The sequence below is a fragment of the Paroedura picta genome, chromosome 9 (assembly GCF_049243985.1).
Source record: "Paroedura picta isolate Pp20150507F chromosome 9, Ppicta_v3.0, whole genome shotgun sequence".
Classification (NCBI taxonomy): Eukaryota; Metazoa; Chordata; class Lepidosauria; order Squamata; family Gekkonidae; genus Paroedura; species Paroedura picta.
The window spans coordinates 37,358,017-37,380,936 of NC_135377.1; the positions used below are offsets into that span (position 1 = coordinate 37,358,017).

The 22,920-nt window shown below is 40.1% G+C and overlaps 1 protein-coding gene across 2 annotated transcripts in view; it reads right to left on the minus strand.

The window, feature by feature from the left end:
* Positions 1-22,920, minus strand: part of RP1 (RP1 axonemal microtubule associated) — a 221,343-nt gene that overhangs the window by 91,464 nt on the left and 106,959 nt on the right. For both annotated transcript variants that reach the window (XM_077352406.1, XM_077352407.1), the window contains exons 25-28: positions 16,163-16,326; positions 8,178-8,403; positions 1,720-1,874; positions 38-116 (exon numbers count right to left, since the gene is read on the minus strand). In XM_077352406.1, coding sequence (XP_077208521.1) covers positions 38-116; positions 1,720-1,874; positions 8,178-8,403; positions 16,163-16,326 — 624 coding nt within the window. The remainder of the gene's footprint in view (positions 1-37; positions 117-1,719; positions 1,875-8,177; positions 8,404-16,162; positions 16,327-22,920) is intronic.

Sequence of the window (22,920 nt, forward strand, 5' to 3'; positions counted from 1 at the left end):
CAGAGAAACAGATCTATCAATAGGAAGTTAACTGTACCTGGACCAGTTCCATCATGGCTAATGAGAATTTTATTCAGGTTTCCCACGGAAACGGCCTTTATATAGAACACATCACTCTGCAGAAACACAAAAACTAGAATCACAAAACCGAAGAAACGAATGCTGTCTTGAGTAGCTAGACATGGTCCCATGAAACATGAGTTCTACTATAAAACACACAGTGTGTTTAAACACTGTATACTTTTAAAATCAGAAAAATAACAAAGAATACAGCTGCAATTAATATATGCTTTACATTTCAAGGATTTTGGTGGTATTCTGTGGTGACTACTAAACTTGTTTGCACAAATCTTGAATTCAGTTTATAGATGTTTTTAGGGTTTAAATAGTAAGAATATTTTTTTCATGTAAGAGAAAAAGATTTCCCCCCTACTATAATATTACAGCACACCTCACTTTGCAATCTCTGTTCAATAGGATAATAAAGAGGGCAGTTCTGCTATACATTAGAAAAGCGAGCTGGAACTGGCCTCTCTGTCTAGGCAAAAACTGGGAACTGGTCCAGGATTGACAATGGGCCAAGGTCCAGATCAGGTCAAGCTATGATGCAAAGACCTATGCTTGCTTTTTCTGCCAGCATACCCAAATTAATCTGATTTTTAAAGTCGGGCCTGGGGAAGGTGGGGTTTGTGGAGGAGAAGGGCTTTGACAGGCTATAATACCATAGAGCTCATCTGCCAAAAACCCATTTTCTCCAAGAGAACTGATTTCTGTTGTCCAGTATGTTGTAATTCTGGGAGTTCTTCAGGAACTGCCTGGAGGCTGGCAAGTATAGCTGCACCTAAAACTGCTTCTGAAATTTCTCCAAGTTTTAAAATAGCTTGCAGTATTGCATGGAGAGCCGATGCTTGAGAAAGATGCTTGAGAAAGACAAGTTTGACGTTCTGCTGGCCATGCAGGCAGGGCTGTGAAAATTACCATGGGCACCTGGAAAATATTGCCTCTGTCTCTCCTCCCATGCTTTTAAAGGAGACAGAGAGAAATCTGAAAAAGTGGGGAAAGTGAGGAACTCAGCAAAATAAAAAAAAATCTCTCTAGATTCATGTTTTTTAAACCTTTCGTAGTTTTAAAAACTAGGAATTGATCTCTTGCTTCAGAAGAGTACTTACCATCATTTCAAGTTTGAAAAAGGATGAAAACAAGCAGTTTACCAATAACTAGGGGGACCTGGCTATATTGAAGCCCTGAGATTACAAGCATGGTTCTGGGTAACAGTGTTATTGGAAAATAAGACAGGTGGTCTTATTCAGCAGTCCTGCATGGAGAACCAGTTGTGGAGTTGTTAGATCTCCTCTGGCCTATATATAAACACGATGCACTTATGTGCCCAGATAGTGCTCACAGCATGATGAAAGGGAGGAGCATCGCTTAATACTAAACATTTAATGCATGGCCATTCTGTTCCACTCATGGAAAAGAAATGCTAACGTATATAATCATGTTCCACTCAAAACTCATACGTAAAAATTATATTTGCTGTAGTTATACACAGTTAACTTCTCCTGTAGTCAGCCAGACAAACAAATGATTTCTGTGTACTGTAAATATTTCCAAACATGATCTAGTCAGACACAAAATTTGTGCATTTAGATAACCTTGATTTATCAAACCAATGTTAATTATTAATTTCAATCAGAATTTCTGCACCATTTTCATTACCTGATTTCTCTGAAACTTGATTTGATTGTTCTTTGATTTATGAAGCTTTCGTTTTCCAGAATCCCCTCTGTTTCCAATAAGAGTAATGTATACATTAGCGCTTGTTTCTGCATCACGCTTTGACCCTGTGTACACATGGATCTCATAGACCACCACTGTCATGGATAAAAAGGACATTATTCATGTTGCAATGAACAAACTCATGCAGCATGTCAATCTGCTTAATTTATTATTAATTGAGCTCTAATTCCTTGCTCGGTTCTGCAGTAAAACCAATAGCCATCTATTTCTTGTCCGTGATCCTGAATCATGGTGATTTACCAGAAACTCCCTTCAATAAGGCCAGATAGCCATTAACAACAACAAAATAACTTTAGGCACAGTTTAAACTAAGGTCCATTCCGCACAACTTTAATGTAGCAGAAGGCTTGCAAATTGTAAATGCTACTAATTTGCAGTTCCGCAAGATGTTGCACACAATCTGCAACACTCCCGCAACAGTTCCACGAAAAGCGCTTCAAGGGAAATCGGGAAAAGTGGATACACCCTCCAAAAAGTGCTACACTCTTGCGAACAATCTGCACCAGTAGCGAAAAAGACCTCTGCGTTCCCATTCTTGTGGTTCCAACAAAGTCCCTCCCCCTGGCTCTCTCACTGGAACTTCCGGTGAAGCGATCGCCATTTTTTTTCCCTCGGAGCGAGTGGAAAGCAACGAACCAGTGAGGCTTCATTCACCCAGCGAGGCTTCTCCGGCTACAGTCCCTCCACAGAAGTGTTTTAAAGCTCCCCTAAGTCTCCAAGCACAACACAGCCCCTTTTGCAAGTTCCCTTTATTTTCGGCCAAAAATCACGCCTCTGTGTGTGTGTGGGGGGGGGGGGGGGGTTCACTCGGGGGAGCGTGGTAATGATGGCTCGTGGTAATGATGGGTCTCTATGTTAGGAAGAATCAAGGCATATTCGTTGCAACGTGTGTTTTTCTTTTTTTAAAAAAAAACCTGTGCTTAAAGGGAAAGGGGCTTTTCCGGAGCATGATAACAACTGCCCATTGGCTGTTCATTTGATTGACGGCCAGGGGCGGGACCAAGCACAGAAAAAATCGCTTCCTTTCTAGCGATTTTTGCGATACTGGAAACCTATGGGAAACGAATGAAACGCTACTGGATTCCACTACCAAGGTAGGTATGCGTAACGCCAAGATTGCCCTTTTTAAAATAGCATTTCCGCTTTGTGGAACCAATTGGCAACATTGGTCTTTGTGCGGAAACACCCTAAGTATCCTTGCCCTAGCTTGCCCAAACATTGCTATATGACTTCTTCATGAGAGTTCAGCCACAATTTTGGTTGCTCTGGCAACAACCAGTCAGAAATGGGGACTGGACTTTTGCAAGAAGGAGTCTCAGAAAAATTTGAAAACTGTCATATGCAATTGTACTGTTCTTTTTCAATAGGCCTGATGGACTGTAGAAGTAAGGACAATTATCCCTCATGAAGGCAGCAGATGAGCAGGTAGACAGCTGACTGGATGGTGATAGGGAACATGGGAGGCTGCCACTCCCCAAATCTGCCACCTGAGATGATACACTATTAAGGGCTGTGACTCAACCATAATCTTTGTTGTGTAGAAACTGAGAGATCTGTATACAATAGATGCTTCCTGGTGATCTTTCAGTTTCCACACAGCAAAGATTATGAGTGATCCTTAAAATGAATGATTCACAGCCCTTAATAGTATATGTTGTTTGGAAAACATAAGCTTGTGCTGGCATGCAACATGTAGCATTAGAAGTAGATGACCATATGTACAGTCCTTTTCAATGCCTGCATAGCACTCATCAGATATTATACTATAGGATAAGCTCTGCATGACAACTTCCATCTGAGAATTTCAAGAACTTGGCAAAGTCAAGAAATTACACACAGAGATCACACATGTTAAATGCTTACTGCAAGAGGACATCACAAAACTGCAAACCCTATAGATCCCCTTGATCCTTTCTGGGGGTGTGGAGGACAGCTGATCAGTCATATCTCCGTATAGTAATTACTATATCTGTTTTCCATAATACGTGGTTTAAAAAGATGGTCTCTTGAGGGGAAGCATCTGCAAATTCTCAAAGGGCATTTTAAAATCAGCTTTCCATTACATGGGAAGCTTGTTCTGTACATGCTCCATAATGCTTGACCTCATGTCTAGAAAGAGAAGGTAGAAGATTCCTTCCCTTAATATAAGAAATGACACACAAAAACACACAAGTGTGTGCCAACTACTATTGTTTCTCTAGATGCAATAAGCTAGCAAGATATTGCTTTGGGGCAGCAACAAAACATGTCTCTCTCCTGCCCCCATCCCAGTGACCCACCACACTTTATGTAACAATGCTGTTTCAGCTCAACCCTAGTGAAGGAAGCTGTTTTCCTTGTTTGCTCTCAGTGCAGGTGTTAATGTGATTGGGCCATGCATCTCTGTGTCTCTAGCTTTCTTCTCAATGGCTTTTTCCCTTTCTATTCTGCTTGCAACCCCCACACACTTTTTTAAACTACCATCTATCAGCACAGGGGAAACAATCTAGTTATATCTTTTGGGGTGGTGAGACAAAGTTCATAGTATATGTGACACTATTAGAATCATCCTTCAGTTCCTGAGTCTCTGCTCTCCTGCAACAATTTAAAGCCATTGTATCTTGTCTTGGGTGGCATTAAATTACATCGAACTACCCAGAAACAGGAAATTGCCATATTCTCTGCCAAATGAGAAACAAAACGAAATACTGTAAACAGAATGGAACGGATATCTCAAGGTATTGTTTTGCTACATAGAAATTAGTTTCTTAAACCACCGTGAACCTATTATCACTAATCCTAAAAGAATCAAAAACATTAAAAATAGAACAAGAGGAGCAAGGTGAATTGATGTGAAGTTATCAGGATGGCACTGTTGGAACAGGGATAGAAAAGGGCAATTCAGAGCAGTGAATCTTAATAAAGCTCTTTGATCGTATAGGAACCAAATGTGCATGAGCTTAATCAAAATCCCAGTGAATGCATGGAAATCTAATCTTAACATGGAAAGCAAGAAAAGAGGCCATTCTGCTTTGCAATTTACTGTGCTTGCTTTCAGTGCTGAGGGCAGCAGCTGCAATCAGCAAGGATGCTCCAGAATTCTTCAACTGCACAGAACCTTCCATTTTTCTTAGGCAGCAAAAGGGACTCCTGAGGGGGCCACTAGCCTCCCATTCTAGTGCCTGGCCCTATCTATCCCTAATCCTCCATGATGTACAACGTTTAGCACATAAGTGCTCACCAACCCCTAACAGTCCCTTTTCAGTGGTAACATGGGGCCAACGGGACAGGAAGTTAAGGGACATTTGCTTTCCTATATGCCTTGCTCTTATGGTTCACTGGGTATGGCTGTGAAGTTATAGCCCATATACCTCTCCCACTAAGTGGTAGCTCCTTCTTCCAGTATAAGGCATCTTTCCTGTGTGAGACTCACTACAGATTGAATCCCAAACATCTCTTTCATTAATGATGGCTACTTCCTCCTCTGCAAAGAACCTTTTCACCAATTTTAAAGAATGTTTCAAATGTCTCTTCTGAGTCTGACCTATGACTTATCCACTTTAAAATCCTGCTTGGAATGGCAACAAAAGGAAAACTTTTCAGTGAAGTTGCACAGCTGGAGGAAAAGAAATTTGCTGGGTTATTTCAGAAAAAGGTACATTAATCTAAGCATGCAAAGCTCATTGAGACTAAGTACCATATCTACTAAATATGATTCTTATTTATGAATTTCAAGCAGCTGAGTAGCCTTTTGGGATGTCGTGGACAGTTCAGAAACATTCTTGAATGTAAAGATTGAGAGACAGTAATATGATGCTGAAGCCAAGCAACTCTGGGAAAGGTAATTTTGATTGAATATTGCTTAATGATTTAAATAAACAGACACATCGATCTATTGTTCTGTCTATAGCTATTTATGATGCAGCTGGCTGACATTTGTCACAAGTTGCTCTAAACCCCAAATCATGTTTCAGGTACTATACTGCATACACTTTTCAGCGCTGTTTGTCTATTGGTCATGTTACTTGTAGATTAACTAGAAACACAGAATCAAAAACAAGTCATCCGAACCATGAGCAAAAAGTTTATGGATGGATGTTAAAGAACAAAAATTTAAAAGAAAGGGGAATATGAATATGTAATTGGAAGAGGGAACAGATAGGTACATGCTTACATAAAGGATGGAGAGTAAGCCACAGTATATAGACAGAGCACTGCTTTGTCTTGAAGCATAATGAGCAGGAGATTTGGATCAGAGGATTCTGGGGCAAAGTATCAAGAGACGGACTATTAGAACGTCAGCATTTTTACAGACAAGGGTCACAAAAGGGGACAGGAAGAAGAGGGAAACTGTCAAGATGAGGCATAGTAAAAGCTGAAGGAAGAATTTAAAACAATCTACCATTCTACCACCATCCTTTTTGGTAGAAAGGCTATATAGCAAAGACTTATTAATTACAGCTTCATTTATGGTTACATTCTGGCAGAGAAACCTCTTACTACAATGAGTCATAAAGTTTTGTGGTAACTTGAACCTAGATTTTAAAATACATATTAGACTTCTGGTTATGATTTTTGACAATACAGGCTTTTTAATTAAGTGAAATTAATTGCTGGCAAAATTTTAGACTGATTTTAATTTTATATTGGATTGTCATTTGGCATCATATAATATCTAATTTGTTTTCTTTAACAATCTTCAATGGGTGTACTTTGTTGCTTCTATGCAATTATTCCCTTAAACAGGAAATACAGATGGCAAAAGTTTCATTCTAATTTATGGAGAACGGAAAGTAAAAAGTCACATCATGGATCTGTTTAAATTGCAGAAATCAATGAGCAATTTGAAATCATGAAATTGTACTTTGGGAAATGCCTAACATCTTTGGGAGTTCCCCAAAGGAGGGGAGTTAGATATGCAGGCCTGTCTCCTCTAACACTATCGGTCCAGATGTGCAAAATCACCAACTGTGACAGTTAAATATCCCGACACCCTCTCACCCCCCAAAAGTAGAGGGTGGGTATCTGCCAAAAAAAGCACTTTTGTAGTCCCCAGCCAGCATGGTTTAAATAGCCCTCAGCATGTTGTATGTAACTGCAACACAGAGCCTGCCCCAAACTTGCCTGTGCTTGAATATGTCAGCCTCTGGATGTCATGGGACTGGCCACTGCAGTCCCTCGAGGCTCCCGCTTTTTTTGTGTCATTTTCCCAAGGAGCCTCCTATTGATCTCCCCAAGCCCATGCCTGCTTGTGTCCATTTTGCAGTGAGTCTCAGGCATCTTTTCTGCCCAAAGTTTTCATGCATTGTATTATTTCTTTTACTTTTCTTGTTAACAGTGTCTATAAAGTGGATGACTTGGGTTTATATGTTCATTTGGGCTTTCATTACCCTTTGAGACTTATAATTACTGGCATCTATTCTGTATATCTATACTGTATATTACTGGCATGTCATTCTGTATATCATTTTAAACCCTCTGAACTGTAAATCTCACCTTTAGGTATCTTATCTTAATTTAAATAGAATTTTCTGAACAGATAGCATGAGTATTTCTAAGAAGAAACACCACCATCTTCTTGACTAATAAAGTAATACCTCCAGATCCATGGGCTGAAATCAAACAAAATTTAAATCCAGTGGTGCCTTTAAGACCAACAAAGTTTTATTCAAGGCATAAGCTTGTGTATCTGACAAAGTGCACATGCACACATGAAAACTTATACCTTGAATAAGACTCTGTTGGTCTTAAAGGTGCCACTAGGCTTAGCCCTTTTAAAAGACAGCTTTGAATTGACCTGGCTTCCTTTCTCACTGTTTTTAAAAATAAGTGTCCCCATTCACACTACCAGATGGACAGTGGTTGACTGGTTATTACTTGCAAAACACTGTGAGGTATTCTCTCATATCAAACTCAGATTTGTTTTCTGTTTTTGAAATGCTCAGAGTCATAATTTACTTTTTGTTTAAGTAACATTTATATTATGCATGCCCTTCCATTGGGCTGAACATGAAATTCCTGGCTACATTGTTTGAGTCATATCTGATCTGTAAATCAAATACCAGTTTTTAAAAGTTAGATTCTGTTTCCAGAGGGTGGGGTATATCGACATGTCATTTCAAGCTTCTGGTCTTAGGAACAGACTACATACGCAGAAAAAGACATATAAACTTGTAATATTCATGATTTAAATGAGGAACAGATCCTTTTCAGGACAAAGGACCACATATTAAAATACAGGTCTGTAAATGACAATCCAACAGTAGAAGGCACGAACAGATTTATTTTGTGTGTGCTGAGAAATCATGAGATCCATTGTCAAATACTGCATGAGTAAATAAATACTTGTTAATTTTTAATGTTAGTAGTGTCATCATATGTGTAGATGCCAGACTTACATGCTAGGGGTTCTTTCTCAGGTCTCCTAATTGCTATTTCTCTCCATGTGTCTCCATCATCTTGATCTTCAGCTAGCCAGCAGCCTAGAGACAAATATATTTCTTGTTCTGATTGTGGATTTACTTTTTGAAGTCTAATCTCTTCTAGATACCAGCTAGGATCTGATCCGCTGTTGTCATGGCCAACCCGTATTTTGTATAATTCTCCAACACCCTTTAGATTTATCTACAAAAGAGGAAACATAGATAAGAAAGTTGTTATCATTTGCTGGTCCATCAAAGTATCTCTCAGAATGATACAGAATGTCCTGTAGTACAAATCCTTCCTACCAGTGTTGTACAGCATTATCCCAGGTCTGCTTTTTTTTATAAGAGCGAGGAACTTTATTTATTGATTGATTTTTATACAGCCTCTTCCTGCAAGCGGGTTCAGGGCAGCTTACATAATAAGCAATATCACAACATATTTTAAAAGTCTTCCTTCCCATGTCAGATCCAGCTGAGCAATGCTGCTTGGCTTACTTTAGATCAAGTGTAAAACAAAACAAAGCAAACTAACTAAAAAACACGTTTTTATCAAATGAGGAGTGCCTCAGTAGTACGCTGACATCATACTCATGATAACTTGTAATTCCATGTGTTTTATGAGGATTGTTTGGGAATATTGGCTAATATAAGTTGGTTTCCTGATGTGCAGAAATGTCATGACCCTGGCCCACAAAATTATATTAATTACTGCTACACAAAAGGCAGACAAAACGAAGCCTCATTTGCAAGCTTTTTTGACTTCTGCAAGGTAGATAAGTAGATAGTATTTTTGAATTATTATTGTTGATAATAATACTAATAACAACTTTCCTCCAGTGAGGCTCATTTTCAAATCAAATGTCCACTTAAAAACTGACAGGCCTGCTGCAACAAAAGGACACATTTCAACATGAAAATCAAACAGCATGGCATTTCACTTCAGCTTCAAAATCCTTTAATTATTAAAAAAATCTTGAAAAATGCTTGGCAGGTTTTCCTGAATTAGATAATTCGGATAAATAACATCCTGTTCCATCTCTACATTTGGGTTTAGTTTATGACTCATTTTAATCCTCATTGATTTAAACAAGTTCTTGTGCCAGAGGTTAACTGTTTCAAAAAACGTCTCAGTATCTCACAGTAGCACTTTTAAACAAGTGCCACGTACAGAATGCAGCAAGACTGATATAAATTCTACTTGTGTTTTGAACTGCAGGAGAAGCATAAGTGAGGACCTGCTCATAAACGGTGGCTGATTTGTGACTCACAAGGTGAAGTTCATGGCAGGTCAGCCAGCACAAATTTTGAAGCTTTTTGTGGCAGTTTGTGGTGGATACATTTTATAAATGGATACATTTTCAGACAGTCTCCACTCAATTTAAATGCTTACCAAACTTCAAAACAACAGGAGACAGAACTGGGAAGGCATGTAGAGGAGCATCTGGGGAGGTCTCCTTCGCCTTTGATGCCTCTAGCTTGCACATCCTTTCTACATACTTCTGAACCTGCAACTGTCATTTCCCCAGGGTAGGGGTTTTTTTTTTGAGGGGGGCCTGGAACTCAGATCCCATTAATTCAATCCTCAACATTCTTGGACATCGAGGAGAGTCAGCCAGAGGTCCCCTGCAACTTTGGTGTCTCAAGCTTGTGCAGGATCCATTATATACACTCCAGACCACATTTTTGCAGTTTGTGCTCATCCCTAGGCAGAACTCTTGGGTGGTCGTATGTGAAAAGCCTGTGCTAGGGAACTTCAATTAGATATAATAGTCATAATGGGAGTTCAAGAATATGGCTTCCAGGATTGATGGAACAATGACTACATAGTTTCTAGACTTGTAAAAGAAGAACAAAAGATTGCAGGAGAAAAATCAAACTGTTTTCAAGATCAGTCATGTCTCCGTATAGTAATTACTGATCTGTCATTGGGAAATACCAGAACAGTACTGTATCCCCCCACCCCGCTTTTTGGGGGGGAGGGATTCATGGTGTTTCAGACTCTATGTCTGGGTAGATGTGTGAGAGGAAAGAAACGGTAACTGGACCCCAATGACTGATTGTGTGCAAACAGTGGGCTTAAAAATTCATTCCTCACCTCCAGAAAAGACAAACAGGGCTGTGTTTTGCCTGCCTGATTTGTGAGAGGCTGGACATGGTAACTGGACCCTGAAGAGTAATTTTATGTTAACGGTAGACTTAAAAACAAGGAGCACATGCCTGGATGATTGGGAGAGGGCTGCCTTAATCATGAACAACCTGCTTTCCCCATTCATTCCCCACCTCCAGAAAATGTAAATGGGACTGTGTTTTGCCTGCCTGAAGACTGTGGACACTATAAAGAAGATATAACTTTACCTTTTGCAAAGTAGCTTTGTGGTCCCGCAGCAACACAAGATGCAACATTTAAAAAATACTTGAATCAGGAATGAAGATGGGAGGGAGGGTGCGAGGGTGGGACAATGTTAGCAAGACTGTCACACATTTTCTCCTCCATAAGGGGTTTCCCCTGGATGCTCACCGATGGGAGCCGAGATAAAAAGTGGCAAATCCAGTTTTGGCGATTATCCTCACCCCAAGGCAAAACTGCCCAAAACTTGAGGAGCCCCTGCTCCTGTGTTATAAGCTTTCCCTCTGCCCCTCAAAAGGCTCTGTCTAGGAAAACTGTGTCCCAGTTGCGTGTCTACTGGGCAGGCCCACTTATGTGGAAGGAAACTCTCAAGGGCTTGTGGGGTAGCACCTCATTTCCCCCTGTATGCCCCCACCCCACACAATTTCCTCTTTCTCTCCCTCCTCCTGGCAACCCCCACATCCTCTCCCCTTTCCCTGCTTTGTTGTATCCTAGCCATTCACCAACTTGCTTGTTATCTGCCTCCCATCATTAACTATATTATTTGTTTACTTCATTTATACCCACCTTTTCCTACAGCGGGGTCCTAAGAAGCTTACATTAATCACTACTTCTCTTTTTTATCTGCACAACAACCCTGTGATGCAAGTTAGGCAGAAAGTATGTGACTTGGGTCCCTTTTCAGGTTTTGTGAAGGATCTGCCTTGCCCTTTCACAACTCTAGTCATCAGATTTAACTATCCCCAGGTTTGGATAACTGCTATTAGCATTTAGGTAACTCCCTGGGGCTTTTCTTTGGTGGAAAAAAATGGCACAAGGAAGGAAACCATCTCTCCTTATGTTCCATGGTCTCAAGCTAAATATACCTGGGAATATCACAACACATCTCTTTGCCCTGTTTGGAAATTCCTCCGGGGAAAACACAAGAATATTTTCAAACAGATGCCATAGCAGCAGTAAAAACTGGAAAATAATGAACAAACTGAGCTGAACCAAAATATGGATAAAATGCCTGTGTATATTCCTATCAGGGATTTGGCTAAGTTCTGTGCTTTGGGGTATGCCCTCAGTTCATCTGCTCTCTCCCTGTTTTATCACTGTTCTTTTACTGCTTGTTTCTGATATCTGTGAAAGCTCCTGTTTGTAATGGCAATTGGCCATATGTGTAAGATTGTAATGTCCTTTGGCCATAGACAATAAATGTTATTGTATTGCATCATATTTGATATATGAATTGTTATCTGTATGGTCTTGCAATGTTGCTGTGATCTGCCCTGAGCATGACCTGCCGCCTCAGCTCCCATAGAGCCATGTCGGCCAGTCCATTCTTCCTTTTGCATGTTTCTGAGGATACAGAAAGTATCGTTTGAGTATCCTCTGACAGGGCTTTGGGAAACATTTCACTCTTTATCTACAATTTACCTGCTATTTCAGCTCCCAAACTCTCTTAAACAAAGATTGCCAACTGTGCTGATATCTGCCAAGTTATGTGATGTGTTCTGAAGGGGCAGACAGCTGAAACCTATGCAGCCACTGCTGATGCAAGACATTCTGTCAGTACTTACTAACCTTAAGAACATTACTGTCAGCACAGAACAGTGATGAGAAGCATCCTGTCTGTCTTCTTATATTTCACTTCACTATTGCAAAGCAATAAGGGTACTTACCTATCCATCACTGTCACCATTTCTTGCATCTAAAAAGATTTTTTTAAACATACCAGCACACAGAAGAATATAGAATTCCCTGCTAGCACCTCAACCCTCTCCAGTTCTGAAAGCAGGAGATCAAAATTCTATTATTAGAATAAAGTCACTATAAATTGGAGTAGGTAGTTTAGGTAGATAGGGAGGGAGGGAGAGAGAGATGAGGGATAGATAGATAATTGCACATTTTTAAAGAAGTGAGAGAGGAAGGGGATATGCAGGGAACTGCACTCAAAAGGCAGAAGACAGAGAAAAGCTTGACACACCCACAGGCCCATATCTTTTCCCTTCATATTGACTATTGCAGAATAATCACCACATCCTAGTTCACACTTACTAATGCAGATTTAATTCCCCTCTAAATCAATAAACTACAATGCTTCAAAACTCACTAAACAATATCTGAATCCCCTCTTTCATAGTAGCTGCTCTCGTTGATTTGAGATGAAATCCTTTCCCGGCAATTCCGCACAACTGCCAATGCAGCTAAATGTAAGCACTATTGTAAAGCACTACAATTAATAGGTTTTGATAAAAGGCTCTCCCACTAGTGCTGTTTTTGTTATCCACAAGTTTCTGGTCTTGCCTGAATCGCTACAAATGAGACATAATTTGTGGTGTTTCTGCCGGACTTTGGCCATCAATCAAACTGAAGAGCCAATGAAATCAATATCCTAGTGCCACCAAAAAACCCTTTTCCCTTTATTTTTTTTTAAATTGAAAATACGTGGCAATAAATATGTGTTTACTCATTGCTCCATAGAGAGCTGTCTTTTGGTTTCTCTTCCCTAAACATTCCTTTATTGAACAAAACATGGCATGCTTGTGTGTATTCGTTGACATGCATTTCCATTAAAAAAATTTTTTTTCGAGCAATGACTGTGGGTGACGGAACTTGAGAAGTTTTAATACATTTGAAGAAGGGTGCTTTCTCTTTGGCACTGCTGCATTAGTTGTCCAGGAACTTTGGTTAAAGAAGCTGTGTGCTCGCGTGTTTGTTGCTATTGGCGGCTTGAGGGGAAAAAAAGCCTTCCCTGTCTCCCAGAAGCTTGGATGTGGGAGCAAAGGAGGAACCTTCTTCCTACTGCTATATTGAGAACACACATGTCTTTTTCAGATGTGTTGCAGGTTGTTCGCAGGAGTCAAGTGTTTTTTTTTTAGGGGAATCTACTTTTTACGATTCCCCGAAAAGTGCTACATTTAAGTGATTTTTGCGGGAGTGTTGCAGGAGTGTTGCGGATTGTGTACGATGTTGTGCATAATGTTAAAAAAGTAGTGTTACACAACAGTTAGACTTTAGCAACATTAGCACTGTGTGGAATGGCCCTCTATCTAATCAAAGTCAATGGATGCAAAGCGCCACATCGAAGCGCTTTTTGCGGGAGTGTTGCTGATTGTGTACGACGTCATGCATAATGTTAAAAAAATAGCGTTTGACAACAATTACACTTCAGCAACATTAACGCTGTGCAGAATGGCCCTAGGAATACATTCCATACCTGCTAAGCCTTTAGCAAAGAGCGCCTTCTATTCTTTCTATTTTTAACTGTTAGCCCGAGAAATAAGAAATCAAATTTCAAAACTAGAGCGGGAGACAATGCACACAGCAGACAGTGCACATTAGGGATTTTGTTTTAATTCTGTACCCAAAGCAACCACTCGTTATTTGTGGCCAGACCACATACTGTGGGAGATAAGTCATCAAAAGTTCAACTTTAATACAACTATAGGAGCATCAGAAATCGATTGGAAGAGTGCTGCTGGAGAAGGGCCATTTAACATCCCACTTTATCCCTGGTGTCTTTTCCCCATCTCAGTTTCCTTTTTCCTGAAAACTGCTGTTAGCCTGATAGGTAAAGATACTGTTACCTTCACACCCTCCCCACCCGTCCACAGTCACAGTGCTATGGTTGCAAGCAAATCTGAGTTCCACATAGATAGGGCTCAGTTTTTATGTGCATGTATGTATTTAAAATACACACAAAATCTGAGCCCTATTAGAGGCACACCAGTCCACACTGCAGATGGTACTGAATCCACACATAAATCCAGACAGTTAACAACAATGCTTTGAAGTTAGCCCCATTGATTTCAGCATGCAACTCTGACTTTTAAAGCTTACCCCTCACAAGTTATTGAATGTACTTCAAAATAAGACTAAGATCAAGCCTCACATCTTCCCCAAGTTTTATTATTTATGTGTTCATTTTATTGAGTGCTGCTGCTTTTAGTTTTGGAAAACACAAAATAACGAATGGTGTAAAACTTGACTCATTTATGATGATACAGAATTTTGCTTTGTCAATTTTGCTTCTGTTTATTCTGGTCTATCCTTTCTATTTTTAATTCTGCTTTCTGATTATCCAAGTAATTGTGTACTCTTTCAGAAACAAGCGGATGGATAATTTTTGTTGTTGTTTTTAATTGAACTTCCCAGTGAATGGCTCCCCAAATGAATTTCTCAGGAAACAATTTTTCATCAGACAAAAAAAGTGAACACTTTGTGTGCCAGATGCAGTCATTTACTGTTTCGTGTAAACTAAGGTGACCAGATTTTAACATTGGTAAAGCAGGACACTATTGACCGGGGGGGGGGGGTCTTGATTAAAAATTTGGTCTATATGGAGCAACAAAAAATTAATAGAATGCATAGAATGCAAAAGTAGTATTGTAATATATATTTTTTTAATTTCAACATAAGTACAATTTGCCAGGTACCCCCAGATGTCCCTCCCAAAGTGGGACAATCTGGTCACCTTAATGTAAACGTCATGCTACAGTGGCAGTCAGAGCCCTTTTGGGGTGGTACTCTAGAGTGATTTCTAGTCCAGTAATAAAGAGGCACTTGTACAAACTTGAGCTAAAAAGTCAGTAAGTCTGAACAGACTGAGGAACTAAAGGCATTTTAGGGTAACATTGTACCAGCAACTGCCAGCTCCCAACAAATGATTTAAATACCTTCAGTGTTATCCTATGATGGTTCCCAGATTCTGATTCTGTTGAGATTCTTTCAGAAAATACTAGTTTGCATAAAGAGACACCATGAACTGCAAAATTGGCATATGTCCACCAATAAGCCACCAGCAATCACTTGGGAGCTAGGACTCATAAACCAGTCAATCATCCATGTGGAGGTAGAGCATCCCTTCTGTGACCACTCCCCTCTCTTGATGTAGAATCAGAGCTTGGTTCCCAACAGTCATGGTAAAAACAATGTTGTAGGTCATTCCTGGGAGATGTTGTTTCCTATGGGCTTATGGATCAATGGTTGTTAAAATGAATTTACCCATCCCCAAATCATACTCAAGCTCAGGACTTTCACCAATAGGCTACCAATCCTGGAATCATCAGGTACAGAGAGAAGAACTGGGTTTTTGCTACCTGGAGGAGTCCCAAAGCAGTTTACTAATGCCTACCTTTCCTCTCCCCACCGATAGATAAGAGATAGATAAGGCTGAGAGAGCCCTGTGAACTGTGACTGGCCCAGGGTCACCCAGCTGACTACATGTGGAGGAGAGGGAAATCAAACTGAGTTCTTTAGTTGAGAGGCCACTGCTGTTAACCACTACACCAAGCCGAACTGCGTCCAGAACATGCCTTATGATACACAACACCAATGTCTATATATTTGTAGAGAGTAAAGGGAAGGTTGTAATTCAATCCTGTCTTCTTAGAATAAATTGTTCATTTCAACATTAACTTTAGAAGTATACTATTAAGTTGATTGTCTCCATAAATACATAATTACTCCATTCTCTCAAGGATCTTACAGGCCTTATCCAAACAATGAACAGACAACTGAAATCATTAGGTCATAATTATAAGTATCTTGTTGCTTTTTCAGGAATCAACCTGTTTGGAACAATGGGTGCAAGTAAACACTTGGTTATTTATATGAATTTTACCTTGAATGTATCCGCGCTACTGGGATTAAACAGCTGGTGTTTCCCACTTCCCAAAATGAGAGGACCTGAAGCCTTGTTTTCTCCGTAAACATAAAGGGACACAGTTGCTGTTGTGCCAGCTGTTTTGAAGCCTCCAGTGACAATAGTGATTTTCCAATCTTCTCCTGCAGGTAAAAACAAAATGAAAATGAGTGCCACTGACAGAGCAGTTTTATCTCAGGAACTACTGTGTGCCTGGAGAGCAATGTGGTCCTGGTTTTATTGCATATAATGCATCACCAAGCCTCCAGAACTGTTACAACTGCTTGCTTTAAAAAGACCATTGTGCACAGAGAAGTAAGGGATGAATTAAAACTGGGCATCTGTTTAGGTAGAAATTAAAAATTAAGGATTAATGGGGCCGAGGTTACATTAGGCTCAAAGACAGGCTTGTTTTGACAGTATGTTTGCATATATTTCTAGACACATAACTGGGATGTAAGATTTCTCAAATGCTATTGAAGAAGAAGAAGAAGAAGAAGAAGAGTTGGTTCTTATATGCCGCTTTTCCCAACCCGAAGGAGGCTCAAAGCGGCTTACAGTCGCCTTCCCATTCCTCTCCCCACAACAGACACCCTGTGGGGTGGGTGAGGCTGAGAGAGCACTGATATCACTGCCCGGTCAGAACAATTTTATCAGTGACGTGGCGAGCCCAAGGTCACCCAGCTGGTTGCATGTGGGGGAGCACAGAATCGAACCCGGCATGCCAGATTAGAAGTCCGCACTCCTAACCACTACACCAAACTGTCATATTTGTGTGTGTGTGTGTGTGTGTGTGTTTAGATGGATGTGACTTGCTGCTCAAGCTCTTCCTCATCTTCAAAATCCTTAGTGGCAAAACTCAGGAGAACTGTCTGCTCACTAAACCCTGGGCGATTTCTGCAAGCCTAATGTAATAACAATGTGCTACTAGGCACATTTTAATATCTTAGTTTTTGACAAGTTGCGTTGTGTTTATTTGTATCAACTTTTTATTGCTTTCCATTTACTAAGAGACAAGAGAAGTAAAAGCTATTAATCTACTGATAAACCAACCATGTTAGAGTTTCATTTTAATCCAAGCCAAAAAAAAATGTGATTAAAAAAAAATCTACTGCCTGTGTCTGTTTGTCACATTTTTGTGAAAATAAAATCCCCCCTGATCTAGCACTAAGGGTTGTGAGATGCTCTGTCAGACAGAGAGAGAGACAAGAGGAGAGCACTCCACAGCATTCATGCTTCTGGTTCAGCTGGACGGCCCCTCACCACAGAAGTAACAGGAACTGCCCGATCTCTTTGAGTCAAGCAAGGAGCAAGCTTGGCAGTCTTCAAGCAAAGGTTGGATACACTTTACTGGCAGTCTTCAAGCAAAGGTTGGATACACACTTTTCTTGGATGCTTTAGGATGCTTAGAGCTGATCCTGCGTTGAGCAGGGGGTTGGACTAGATGGCCTGTGTGGCCCCTTCCAACTCTATGATTCTATGATTCTAAGCCAACATCAGCATCTACAGCCACACTCTTTGAGTAGCCATTTCAACACCTCTTTTTTTGGGTTGTGTGTGTGTGTTTGTTTCAGTTTTTAGTCCTGTTGTTGAGATTGGTGTTTTATTCCCCCCCCCCCCCCAAGTTCATTGCTCTCTCTCCCAACCCACATTTTTTTCTCACTGGTACGTTAATTTTATGCTTTTAATTTTAAATTGTAAGTTGTTTTCAAGCCCACAGGAAAATGGAATTGGTTTGAACAACACTTATTGTGGTTTGAATACAGGCAGGCAAATTACTGAACAGAAACAAAGTATCGAAGTCATAAATTGGCCCCTTGTTGAATGTATCATATCAACATATTGAATTTTACAACCTTCTCATATGAGTTCAGGAAAGCTTATTTTCAGCCGATCTCCTGTGCTTGCTCCGCCCACATTCACTCATCTCCCAGACAATTGCTTTATCCCAACTGCCCTACTCCCCCATGGAGCTAGATTGTTATTGTCTCATGCAGATACATGCAATGCACAACACACCATTTTTTTAAAGTCTGAATTTGATTGCTACCAGTGTCATACAGAGAATGATTACAACACAAGCTGAAGGATAATAAGTTTTGTCCCCATGAGAGGACATTAGTAACAATAGTTCCTATTCCTTCTCAGTGACCATATTGGTGTTTTAATCCAGATGTGCCCAAATCCATGAGATCAATTTGTAGTTAGCACTTTTTGTGCAGTGCAGCCAAGGCAGAGATGAGTGGACAATATGAAGACGAAATGTAATGCCTTGTCGGTATTATCTCGACTTCTCTCATAACTACAAGGCATTCCTTCTCTCTAACAGCAACATTTCATCATTGAGGCAGAGGTTTTCCACTTAAAAACACAACCTACCATTTCCTGCTAACTATTTTGTTTATTTTTTAGAAAACAAATAGAATGTGATCCCCTTTGGGGGATCTGGTCTAAAAGTACAATCCAAACCAAATACCTACATAGATACACAAAAGTATGTTTTTTTTACAACATGCAGAACAATGGTGATGCTATTCCTGATCTGTGCACTTTCCTCCAACAAAATGCCTCTCTCTCTACACATAGAACAACTCTCCTTGACATATTTGTATTCTGACATACTACAGGTCAACATGCAGGGAAATATTCAGATGCTGAATATTCAGATGCTGGGAAATATTCAGATCAGTAATCCTTCTTCTGCAACCTGTAGCAGTATGGCTTTAAAAAGGCTTTATATAACATTCATTTATGCTAACTGTGTAAACTGGGGCCCATTCTGCACCCAAGGGTTAATGCACCTTCAATCCACCTTAGAAGTAGATTTTCCTGTTCTGCACAGGAAAATCCAGCTGCAAAAGCACATTGAAAGTGCATTATTCTCCATGTGCAGAATAAGTCTGGGTTAAACTTCTGCTCATATGCACACATCAAGGGTGGGATAAAAGAGAATACAGTACCTTTCAGAGATGTTGAGACAACCACCAGTTTAGCTTGCTCTTGGCGGCCCCTCACAAGCAAGGGAAAGGAAGAAGAGTTGATTTTTTTATAACCCACTTTTCTCTACCAGAAGGAGTCTCAAAGTGGCTTACAATTGCCTTCTCTTCCTTTCCACACAACAGGCACCCTGTGAGTTAGGCAGGGCTGAGAGAAGGCTCTAACAAGACTGTGACCAGCCCAAGGACACCCAGCTGGCTGCATGTGGAGGAGTGAGGAATCAAACTCGGCTCACCAGATTAGAAGCTGCCACTCTACCACTACACCAAACTGACCCTTCACACACTGTTCAGATCATACTCTCATGGTTTTAGGACTATCAGCTGCCTTGAAGGACATGGTGAACTAAAAGATGGGCTATAAATATATAAAGACAGAAATACATTTTGCTAAGTTAAGATCATGCAGTTCTCTTATTTACTAAAACTTGTTCCCTGCTCAGGATCATAGAAAGTGACAAACAACATACTAACCTTGGTTTTATGTTTACATTTGATAAATATACACACAAGAATACACATAAAGCTGCATGTTCACAAATTACATATTACAATGAACACATATATAGCAACAGACACAAAAGTGTGGTTTGGTTCATGGTCCTGGTGGTCATGAACCTTTAGTGGTGAAATTGGTCGGTTCAGTTTGTGAAGTTTATGACCCAATAGAATGCCCCACCCCCACCCCGTGTGCCACGGACACAAAACTCATAGGAGATCTCCAGCTAACTTTCTTCTACCTGCCTTCCAAGTTTGGTAATGATTTTATTTATAGAGTTCAGGTTATGCCCCTCCCCCAAAGATGGTGCCCTATCCTCCATTGTTTCCAAGGAGCTAAGGTTAAACCAGAGAATCTTTCAGTAGCAACTGAAAAAGGGGATCCTAAACCAAAATCCCTTTGGGGGGATTGAGATTAAAATAGAAAATTATTAGAAAGCTATTCTGGCTTTAAATAATAGGGAGTAATATGAAAGTTGCCACCATACCATAGAAATAAAGATACCAACCACAAAAAAAATGAATCAATTAAGGTTTATTTGTTTGATACCATGATGGGTCCTGATCATGGACATGGATCTTGTGCTATCAAAAAAAGCCAATAGTTTGCAGGTAAACATCTGCACCATCATGATTAAGTGATGTAGACAAGCTACCTAGGGTTCTCATGTGCATTGTCATCTTTCATCTGGCACTGCATGCCATCAAGGGGTATTTTTCCTTGGAACAGCCCAATTGGCCACATATGAAACAAAACCTATGACTGCTGGGCTCTCTCCTGGGTTCCTTGCCCATCAGTTTACTCCTGGCAAGTCTTTTATGGGTATGAAAGATAACTGCCTCCCCATCCTTCTGAGAAAGCTTCCAGCATGACAGTTGCTTGGGGATGGGTCCTTGGGATCCTAGGTGAACATGGCTACTCTTGGGTGTTTCAGCACTTATATTGGTCCATTTGGGCCTTGCCATTGGAGTGTCCTGCCTCACAGGTGGCATCATAGGGCTCTGTGGATAAGAAATTTTCTAAGAGGATCATAGTCTCCTTCATATCAACTAGCTTGCTGCAGGCCACCCAACAGTGAGCCTAAGGTGGGAAGAGTTGGAATAGTTGCCCCAATACTACCTGATCCATAATCTTTCTCTCCTATTATTGGTCAGATGGAGCCACTGGAAGGCAATATCATGCAGAGAAACCACGGCTAATTGGCAGTCATTCCTCTTGTATGAAATAGACTGAAATTTAGCCTGGATGGGTCAGATGAGATTTTGTACCAGTTTAAAATGACTGCCTTTAGTTTGTCATAGTGAGTCCAATCTTCCTTATTTATTTATTTATTTATTTATTTATTTATTTATTTATTCATTCATTCATTCATTCATTCATTCATTCATTCATTCATTCATTTATTTATTTATTTATTTATTTATTTATTTATTTATTTATTTATTTATTTATTTATTTATTTATTTATCATACTTCTATACCGCCCTCCCTGGAAGCTCAGGGGTTGGCTTAGGCTCTAAAGGTAGCCTGGACCTCAGGCATTAGGTACAACACCAATATAAGGGCCCATTGTTCTTTGGGACACTGAGACACCTCAGCAGTCCTTTTGAAAGTCATCGAAAAAGCATCTATATCATCCTTTGGCCCCAGCTTCATTAAGGAGACAATTGTTGGCTGATCCAGACGGTCCTGGTTGTTCAGTATAGCTCTCTTCTGTGGCCTGGCATGGGTTCCAAAATACAAAAGCAGTTTACATGTCATTTGACATCTCACAAAAGTCTCACAAAAGTCATGTTTGGTGCTTGACCTTCCACTGCCCACATTGATTCATATCCAATGGAACAGCCAGTCTTGGTGCAAGCATGCCAGGAATGTCTGGGATCATTAGAGGTGCCAGCAATGGTGGGTGGAGTATTGGACAGCTACTAGTGGTGGGTTGGTAGATGCAGGGGTGGGGCCTTCACAGGAGTATTGGTGACTGTGCTCTCCACCACTTTGTGAGGTTCCTTCTTCTCCAACATTTACAGTATGTAAACGTTAGCAGTTTAATATTAATGTAATTAATTAGATTTCAGTCCTGTCTAGTTCCACACTTTTACACCTGAAAAGCAGCAGTGGTGTTGAGTTTCATTTCTTTGACTGGGGGATTTTCTACTTTTGTGTGCAGCAGCCTTCATCTAGTAATTACAATTCAGTCTTCAGAGAGCAAACACAATTAATAAAATACCAACCCACAGACTTGTTAGGAATAAATGTCACCGTGTGTACTGCAGTTCTATTAATATGAAAAAACCACCCTTGCACTTATTAATTGCTGATGGAAGGTGGAGATTAGAATCACAGTCTCATTTCCCCCCAGACACTTTTTGGTGTCTTACTGCTTTACTGAGGAAGGGTGAGGCTTGTTCTTTCAATTTTCACAAGGAGTGGCAAACTGACAGCATTCTACTTCCTTCAGCAGGACATGGGATCACTTCCCAAGGGGAAATCATTTTGGCAGCCTTCTCATGGCAAGCGTAACATGCATTTCAGCCCCAAACTGGTGATCATGAAGGTGGTGAAAAGATGAACAGATAGATATAGCAAGGGAGGCAGGAGAAATAGATTTGTCACATGATGGCTGAAAAATTCAAGTGATAACTGTACATATTTTCTATTTAGATTAGAGGGAGGGCTATGCTCTCTGTACAATTGGTGCTATTATCTTTAAAAATAGCTGCATCAGACCCTCATTGAAAATAATGTTTCCAAAACTGCAAAACTCCACAGAAACATGGATTTGCCACTGAAACAACTTAAAAAAATTCTGCCCAGCCAATCAGTTCTTCAATAGCCAGTCAGAACCCTGCTGAGCAAAACCCCCACCTGACACCACACATTTTTGAAAACACCAGGAAAGGTGTTGGGGGAACCATGGCACCTATTGGAACTACACTGGCAATCCCGTCTATACATAAACAAATAGGAGTTAATACACTGATATATAATATTTGAGTACAAACACTTTAGTTATAAACACTTTAGTTATATTTTAAGATTCTATAAGACATCAATAACTAATGCTTTTTGGAAATAGTGTTTATATGTATATGAAGGCAGTAAGTCTACAATAGGAAAGGTATACTTGGGTATAAAAATCATGTGTATTCTTCAGTGAGGCCAACAGCTTAGTTGCAGTGTGATCCACAGTAAATAGAACTCATTATCCTAAAAATGAAATCAGGTATCCTGAGGGAGATACA